The sequence below is a fragment of the Camellia sinensis genome, chromosome 4, assembly GCF_055761805.1.
Source record: "Camellia sinensis isolate YWXY chromosome 4, ASM5576180v1, whole genome shotgun sequence".
Taxonomy (NCBI): domain Eukaryota; kingdom Viridiplantae; phylum Streptophyta; class Magnoliopsida; order Ericales; family Theaceae; genus Camellia; species Camellia sinensis.
Genome location: NC_138964.1, coordinates 218,348,162 through 218,357,548, shown reverse-complemented (window position 1 = coordinate 218,357,548; position 9,387 = coordinate 218,348,162). Strand labels below are relative to the sequence as shown.

The 9,387-nt window shown below is 34.4% G+C and overlaps 1 protein-coding gene across 2 annotated transcripts; it reads left to right on the top strand.

Annotated features, from left to right (window-relative positions):
* Nucleotides 1–5,263: 5,263 nt before the first annotated feature.
* On the top strand, nt 5,264–6,659 carry LOC114264578 (receptor-like protein 35). Of its 2 annotated transcripts, XM_082867599.1 has the most exons (6): nt 5,264–5,571; nt 5,682–5,753; nt 5,938–6,009; nt 6,100–6,171; nt 6,286–6,357; nt 6,544–6,659. In XM_082867599.1, the coding sequence occupies exons 1-6, from the start codon at nt 5,540–5,542 to the stop codon at nt 6,617–6,619; spliced, it is 396 nt and encodes a 131-aa protein (XP_082723725.1). In that variant the 5' UTR covers nt 5,264–5,539; the 3' UTR covers nt 6,620–6,659. The 2 variants fall into 2 exon arrangements, 1 of the variants encoding a protein (XP_082723725.1); XR_014328443.1 differs by having other exon boundaries at nt 5,948–6,640.
* The last annotated feature ends 2,728 nt before the right edge of the window (nt 6,660–9,387 follow it).

Below are 9,387 nucleotides of genomic sequence, written 5' to 3'. Positions count from 1 at the left end.
CAGGAAAAATAGTAATTTGGTTTGCTGACATGTGTGGACCACTTGACAAAAATCTCATTTTTGCGCATTGTGTATTACGCTTTCGTCTGAGGGTCCAAATGAGAAATATTCATAATCATTATCAAATGTTCTTCCATTTTTATCTCAAGTTCTCTCATCTCTTGCAAATGTTTTTCTTTTTTTATCTCAAGTTCCTTCATCTCTTGCGATGCTTAAGCCATTTTTTCCATTTTCGTCTTAATGATTGGGTCTTCAGTAATGTGATACCAAACTCTACAAATTGCCACGTCTTCTTGAGTAGTGAATGATCTTTCTCTCTTTGTTTTTAATGAACCTTCCATACTGATTGTGTAAAAAAATAAACAAACACTACGCCAAAATTGGGCTTTAGCGGCGGTTTTTTACCGCCGTTAAAGGTAGTAAAACCGCCGTTAAAGCCTTTAACGGCGATATTAACGGGGGTTTCGTTACCGCCGTTAAAGGGTCATTACCGGCGGTATTAACGGCGGTTTTGTTACCACCGTTAATAGTATTTTTAAACAGCGGTAACGAAACCGCCGTTAAAAAAATCGCCGTTAATGCCCTCTTTTGGCATAATGAAAAAAACTATGTAGATTGAAAGTTGTGTATTCAAATTGAGATTAGTTGTTTATATTTATAGGGAGTAAAAATATGACCATTTTTTTTTTAATCCTAATTTATAGCCATTAAAAAGAGTTGTTTCAAACTTTTTTGAATTAGAGGGAAAAAAAAGAGCAGTTGCTCAATTTGTGCATTCCAATGACAAAAGTACTACCCTCTGATTCTGTCTACCCAGTTCATCCTCCCAAGTCTGCTCTCTCTCTCTCTCTTCATTCCAAAACCAATCTTCATCTCTCTTCCTCTCTCTCACCGTCTCCATTCTTCTTCACTTACTCTCTTCCTCTGTGTCTCATCTTCTTTATCACCACAACCACCACCACAAGCACAGGAACCATCACCACCACAACCAATAAAACCACCACCACACCCACTGTCGATCTCCAATCCTCAAATCTCAAATTTCCTTCTCTCTTCTCCAACTCTCTTCTCTCTCTATCTCTCATCTTCTTCATCACCATAACCATAGGAACCACCACCATACCCACCACCAATCTCCAACCCTCAAATCCCAAAATTCCTTCTCTCTTCTCTAACCCTCTTCTTAAACCCTCTCTCTCTCTCTCTCTCTCTCTCTCTCTCTCTCTCTCTCTCTCTCTCTCTCTCTATGTGTGTGTGTGTGTTCTAAACCCTTTTCTCCAATGATCGAAACCCTGACCCTAACCCTAACCCTAACCCTAACCCTAACCATAACCAAAATGATCATCTCTTTCCTTCTTCGATCTATCTCTCCCTCTATTCTAAACCTCTTCTTCAATGATCCCTCTCTCAAAAATGATTCAAACTCGAAACCCTAATGAAGACCATCCAAAGAAGACAAAAAAGATCAACCCAAAGCTGTAATGAAGATGATCGAAACACAAAGATGAAGCAGATGAAGCCAAATTCCTCTTTAAATTGCAGATATTTTTTTATGATTTTGAAATCTTGCTAAAATTCAATTTTTTTTTTTTTTTGAAATTCATTGCTTGAAATTGCTAAAATTGATTCATTCATATTGCTTGAAATTCTTGAAATTCAATTTTTTTTTTTTTGATTTATTATTGATTCTAAAATAAAAATTCTTCAAAATTTATTTATTTATTGGTGGATTTTTGGGTGAATTTTGCTTCTATTTTGGAACTATTTGTTGAGAAGGATGATGAGAAATGGTGGGTGGGTGGGTGGGAGGAAACGGTTGGTTTTGATGACATGACACATTTTGTAGCTGTCAAAGCTTGACATTTGCCAAAGATAGTAGCTGCCCATTGGAGGTGGATTTCTATGAATTGCTGCTATAATTTGACAATAGCAACTCTAATGGCTTGCCATTGGAGATGCTCTAAGTGTTTATAGACGAGGGGAATAAACTGATATTTGTTAATAGTTAAGGATGTCTTAGTATGAACAACTCTCTTTTTTTTTTTCTTGTTCTTTTTTTTTTATTGAAGACAATAATGAAGGAAAATAAAAACAGGAAATGCATGCTGCATCAATGTAACAAGCTTAAATTTAACCATATCACAACTAATAAGGAATCTCATCCGTTACATCAACTCTTGATCTTAGTTACACTACAGGAAATATAACTTTTAACGACGTTTATTTAACGGCGTTTTATTAAACGCCACATTTTATAATATTTAACGACGTTTTTTAAACGTCGCTTTTTGTTTAAATCAAAACGGCACCGTTTCATTAACCAAAGGCGTTTAAAAACGCCTTCGAATGTCCTATATCTCTCCCTCGGCGAGCGGGTGAATATCAAATATAATAGCCCTAATCTCTCAGTCTCTCACCCTCTCGTTCACTCTCTCGCTCTCCTTCATCTCTCGCTGTAGCCCTAATCGAAGTTCTCTCTCTCTCGATTTCGATTTCGATTTCGATTTCGAAATCTATGTTTGGGTGATTCGTTCTCAATTTCGAAGCTTATTTTGAATCTCAGAATATTTGTTAAAGCCTTTGTAAACCCTTATATTGAATCCTCACGCCTTCAAATCTCGCCTCTCTCTCAACGCTCTCTAAACCCTTATCATTCTCACGATGTTGCTCCAGAACGGTGTCATCTTTCAGAGCGATTTTGATTTCGAAGCTCCACAGCCACCACTGGCGACGCAGCGACCACCATCGGCGAGCGATTTCGATTTCGAAGCTCTAGAGCGGTGTCTCTCTCTCTAGATCTCTCTTCATCTTTGAGATTCAAAGATTCAGATCGGTCTCAGTGATTTCATCTCAGAGCGATTTCGAAGCTCCAGCGAGGTATCGATTTCTCTCTCTCTCTCTCTCTCTCAAGCCCTTCCTTCCTGTCTCTCTCAATTTCTCAATTTGGTATTTATTTGCTTGGAAACCTGTTCAATTTCTTCTTTTGCTTGCTTTGTCATTCTTCCTTAATATGTTGTTTTTAGCAAATTTGATGTCATTCCTAGATAGTTGGCCCTTGTTTCTGTGTCATTCCTGTAATTGAATGATGAAATTCTAGGAGTTTCATATCTTACAAAGCCATAAGATATGTATCTGGTTCAAAATGCAAAGTTTAGTTTGCTTATCCCTCCATGGCTTCTGGTTAGTTCAAGTGTTCTTTGCGTAGTTTTCGTAGTACTTGGACTCTAGGTATTAAAGGCACTGTTATGCACATTCCCCTAGTGTTAGTGTTCTTTTTCATATATGAATTGTAGACTGTTGGTCACTGCTGCATCTACAATTTTTTGGGATGATGCTCTTCAATCTTTTTGTTCTTTTAAGGTTCTAAATTATACATTCTGTTTTTAAGCTTAAATTGACTATCTTATGCATTTGATATGCTTTGCAGTCCTGTAATTCTTAGGTATCTTGCTTGTGCATTTCCTGGAGTAGCTGATCACTGGTGAGAATTGTTGCTTCTTTTTTGCAATTAGTTTGCCTATAAGGACCTGTGTTATAGCATTGAAATGACAATTCTAGTTGGGCCAAATGGTTCTATTGAAATGAGAATTCTAGAAGCTTAAATTTGTTCACTTTAATTTGCACAAATCCCTCCCAGAAATCTGCTGTTGTGTGTACAATATAACATGAGTCTACCATTTGATCAACATGTAGGCTATAGTTTGAAAACATCACAATACAAGCTTGTTGTAATACTTTAACTTGAATTGCACATACCCTTCTTCTTTTTTTTTGGGGGGGGGGAAGTTGGTGGGTTTTGTTAATTATGTGATATTGATTGTCTTGTTGTAAGGAGGAATTTTTGGGTTTTGGGTCATAGACCCACCCATGGTTTTGATGGCTGAAACTGTTGTGTTGATACGATTAATACATTCCTACAGTTCAAGCAGCACTGCCTCGCCTTTTAGGAGCTGCTGCTTCTCCTGGAGTTGCTGCTCGTGAAAATCACCCTCAGTGTCTCAAGGAAATTGTAACACTTCATACCAGTGAAAATCTTATCTGATAAATTGAATTAATTGTATCCCATAGGTTTTGCGATTATGGCTTGAGAGGAAAATCTTACCTGAGTCTCTTCTTCGCCAATATATGGATGACATTGGAGTTTCAAATGACGATGCATCTGCTGGATTTTTCCTTCCACGTCCGTCTCGAGCTGAGCGTGCTGTAGATGATCCAATTAGAGATATGGAAGGCATGTTTGTTGATGAATATGGGAGGTCTGATGCTTCTTAATTGCTATTCTTATTTGAATAATTTTTGCTTTTACTTTTTTTTAGTACTTAAATATGATGTTTTGTCACGATGGGAACTGTTAAACATAGTCATTCGTTGTCTATCTATTGTTTCTGCTGGATATCAAGAAAATGAGTTAGTAAAGTAGTAATCATGTTTAATGCTAATCAATTTGTCGCATGCATTCACTTATTCACTTATAGTTATTTTGTCTCATAAAACTTTATATTGTCATTATTCTCAATGTATTCACAAATAACTGAAAGACATTCCTCTTTTGTGCATACCATTCAAATGTTACCTTATTTGAATTATTTTGATGTTGTTGACTTGCTACTTTTCCAGGGCCTTTGGTACAAATAACTGTAAGTGCTGAGACATTTGCTCACTTTTTGATTTTGTTATCCAGAAAAATGCTGCTTCTCTTAGAATTGGGAAATGGTGCAAGAATGCCACTTTCATACTAGTGTGTACTAGATTCTAGTAGCAAAGAATTCTTGTGTTACTGCAATTGAGCTGTATATTGAAGATATCCCTAGTTTGCTCACTGCTTAGATGAGAAAGCTAACCAAATACTTTTCCCTCGACTTTTCATTTCTTCCCTCGTCAAGACAGTCCCTTCTGATGACTTTAATTAGAAGAGAATTCCTGCGGAAGCATAGGGAATTCTTCTACTCTCTTCTCTAATCTTACATTGGTAAGTCCAAAGGAAGACTGCAACTTGTTTGTGAGTGAGAGCAGAGACAAACTGAGCCAACCAACCAATGCTAGCCCATAAAGAATTGTTAAAATAATAAAACAGGCCCACACATAGAATACAGAACTATTCTAATGCCCCTTGTTGTATCGCACAGGTAAGGTGCACCAGACTCGTAATTATCATGATCTATAAAACAGTGTCATCCAGTCTAGTCTGAAATAAACATTTCATCCATCTGGCTATTTAATGAGCTATGCTAGTCCACATCACATAATAATTCCAAAACACATTCTGGGCATACTAAGCAGTAAGCACGATCCTTTTTTTTAAGAAATGTCATAGTCACTAGATATAAAGATCTGTTATATGTATCATGTACCTTTCTACTGATTAGCTGATTGCTTGCAACCCATCTCATGAGTTGTCACCTCGTGATTTACCATCAACGAACAAAATTTAAATTTAAATCTGGTATTGAGGACAAAAAAGTTTTGCATTTGTATCTTGAACATTATCCACCTTGACAGTTACTTTGGTAGCTTTGGAGTTAGTGGTGCTATACCTTCAATGTTTGTTGCTCTACGAAATCTGCAGACAGTGTAAGAGCTTTCTGAACTATCCTTTTTGCATATCTGAGAAACTAAAAATTGTGTTCAGATTAATTGTTTTTGTTATCAATTTTACTGAGGAAGAATTTTGGGGATCTCAGGTGGGCTTCAGACAATGAACTCACTGGTAGCATACCTGAATTCATTGGGAATTGGTCAAAGCTTAAAAGCTTGTAAGCAATCTTCGATGTTGTGTTCTCTTTATTTTGACAATCACACTCAAATTATAGCCTTACTTTAAAATAGCAATGTGTAGTAACTGAGATGTATAACACTCTTCAGCAATCCACTTCACTTTTCTTTTTCTTTTTCTTTTTTTTCTTTTATTTATTTTATTTTATTTTTTTTTGTTTGTAGGAGATTTCAGGGAAACTCCTTTGGAGGTTCAATACCAACAACATTTTCCAACTTAACCTTGATGGAGGACTTGTGAGCATTAACTCTTTCAACAGCTTTTGTTCATATTAGCATATCAATAAAGCTAGTCTTCTCTTTTATAACATACCCATGCTCATCTAGAAGGATAAGTGATTTATCTAATGGAAGTTCTTCATTGGCGTTTCTTAAGGATATGAAGTCTTTGAATCTCTTGTAAGGCGATATGGTTATTGCTGGCAAATCTATTCTGTTTTAATTTTTCATTTTCATGCTCCTTAATTGCTCTTGTACAAAACTAATATAACCATGTGGTTTCATGTCTTGCAGAATTCTGAGGAATAACAATATTTCTGGATCTATCCCATCCAATATTGGAGATTATCAAAGATTGTTACAACTGTAAGTTATTGCTATTAATTTCAGGTCAGCTCCCATATGCTTCAACCTGAAGTTTGGCCAGTTCAGAGCCAGATGGCGGAAGATGGGGTCAAAACCAGACAACCAACTCTATGAAGCAAATACTTTTAATGTATTTACGTTATTATATAATGAATTTACTTAACCGTGGTTTGTATAATTTTTCAGGGATTTTAGCTTCAACAAATTAATTGGACAGATTCCTGATTCGCTGTTTAATTTGAGCTCTCTCTCTTACTTGTAATAAACATCTTGTGCTGTATTATTTTAGAATCTTTCCAACATATACTATTTATTGCTTGAACTAATTTCTTTATGCCCAGGTTTCTTGGGAATAATAAATTAACTGGTACCCTTCCTGCACAAAAGAGTTGCACAAAAGAGTACATCTCTCCTGAATATGTAAGTACATCTTACATAACAACCCACAGTTTAATTAGAATATAAGTGCTGTTATCGAAAAACTATATGTAAGTTGAGAAGTTCATTTGTTTTCTGGCACATAATGATTATCAAAAATGGTTTTCTCTTCCCAAATATGAAGGTTATATAATTTCTGAAGCATAATGTACCTTCAAACAGGTCTATGATACAGCACAGAGTTAATCCATTTTGCCATAAGTATTCTTGACAGCAGCATATTTGTCACACAACCCTGCTACCACATGCTAGAAAATCATGTATTAAGCAAGACAAAGATCCAAGAATACATGTATGTGTAAATGTAAATGTAGAGATGTATACAAAAAAAGCCAACATTAGGGAACACACTAGGGGAGGTAAATATTAAATATTTGGACATACACTAGATTTCTGTTTGCATATTGATATGCCTGTGATAATTTATTTATTTATTTATTTTTAATTTTATTTATTTATTTTTTCTGAGAGCTCTGGCAAAGCGACAGAAACTAAAGTTGCCTAAGGGATGCGGGTAAGTTGTGGAGAGAATGTTGCATTTTTTTTTGGTTTTATTATGTTTTATGATACAAAAAATAATATGAAATTGGGGTTTGCAGGTATGAGTTCCAGATGCAATATGGATCAATTGGCTGGGCTGTAGGTGCGACTCTTGGATATGCACAGGCTGCACAAAATAAGCATACATTGGTGACGGTAGCTTCCAGGTAATTATGCATACATTTCAATCTTCATTGTATATAATATACTTTTGATTTTTATAAATTCTCCTAATCTTATGAATACTGTATTGGACATACTTTCTACGTTGATGTTTGTATATCTTCATCTTATGTCACCTAACATGCACAATATGAAGGATTATAAACTTAAGGGATTGCAGTAATGGGATTCACTGCTTTGAATTTGTCCTTGTTAACACCTATTTTGGTGAATGCTTGGCAGGTGACAGCACAAGATGTATCAACAATGCTGAGATGTGAACAGAGGACCATCATCTTCCTTATAGAACCCAGGAATTTTTGTTTCTTAGTAGATGCTTTCATAGTAGTTGTATATATAATTAGTTTGAATTGCATCTTTTGTGCTGATCTGTTTTGTAATAACTTTCAACTTATTACTAGGTACTAGGTTAATTTTATTTCATCTTGAAATTGAAATATTTTTGCATATTGAGAAGCATGAATTGATCTTGTATTATGTTTACCTAAATTTAGTCAATATATTGTATATTTTTCATCTTTATAAAAGGTATTTTTTTTTTTAGTTAAATCTCACAGAATTAGCACAAATTTTTTTATTTAAAAAAATAAAATTATAACGGTGTTTTTAAACGTAACTATAGAATGCCAACGGTTACATTTTGAAAATAAAAATGACCTATCACGGCGTTTTTAAAACGTCGCTAAATGTGTAGTGACGTCATTGTATAATTATGCAACACATTTAGCGCCGCCTATACTGATATAACGACGCTTTTAAAACGTCATAAAGTTACAGCGACGGCCGTATCTTCGGCGTTTGGTACTAAACGTCACAAAAACAATTAGCGGCGTTTTTAGTAACTATAGCGGCGTTTTTTAAACGCCACTAAAAGATCAATTTCCAGCAGTATTACTTTCATAATAAGAATAAATAGAATTGTGCAAGGGCAATTTTTATTTTTATTTTGTAGTTTCTCTATCATATATGTTTTTTGTAATGACACTTCAGCTAATTACATAAGTTTTTTTGGAAGAATAGTATTACTCTAGTTAAAAAATTAGATTTATTTTTCAAATTTAATGATGTAATAGTTTATTAAAATAATTAAAGTAATTTTTTGGAAGAATAGTATTACTCTAGTTAAAAAATTAGATTTATTTTTCAAGTTTAATGATGTAATAGTTTATTAAAATAATTAAAGTAATTTTTCTTTTCCTCTGTCTCATATCTTCTTGAATTATTAATAAATTATATTTGTAGATATCATTTAAGTTTAAAAAAGTAAACTTTAAGATCATTTTCTCAGTTCAATTAAAACTAAAATAGGATGGAGAATAGTTGTTACCATAATCTGTGTACCGAGCGATGAGATGGGAATTATCACAAAGCCTTAATGGAGGGACCAGAGACTCCAAACTGCTGCTGTAATTGGAAGGAAATGATAACAAAAAGACAGAGAGAAACAGCTTGAGTTCTCACTCTCTTCTTATGCTAATATTTTGTCGGAGTCTTAAAACATTGGGTTCATTCCCACCCACTCCATTATATAGAAATTAAACCCAATTCCACCACTAAAGCATTTAAAATATGTTTTTTTAGACCCACAACCGCCAGTGCCAATTGCTCTGCTGCTTACGTTTTCATCCGAAAAAAATAATAATAATAATTTAAAAATAAAATTTCTACACATAAAATATACTTTTGTAATTTTGAATCGCAATGATGGTATTTGGTTTGGTTTGGTTTGGTTTTAAAATGAAAAACCCACATAAAAGCTAAATCATTCTCATAAAAATTTTGCATCAGAATTCTATTTAGATATCATTATAAATTTTTTTGTATCTAATTCTGTATGTTATTAAATTGTTGTTTCACTTATTGCATGTC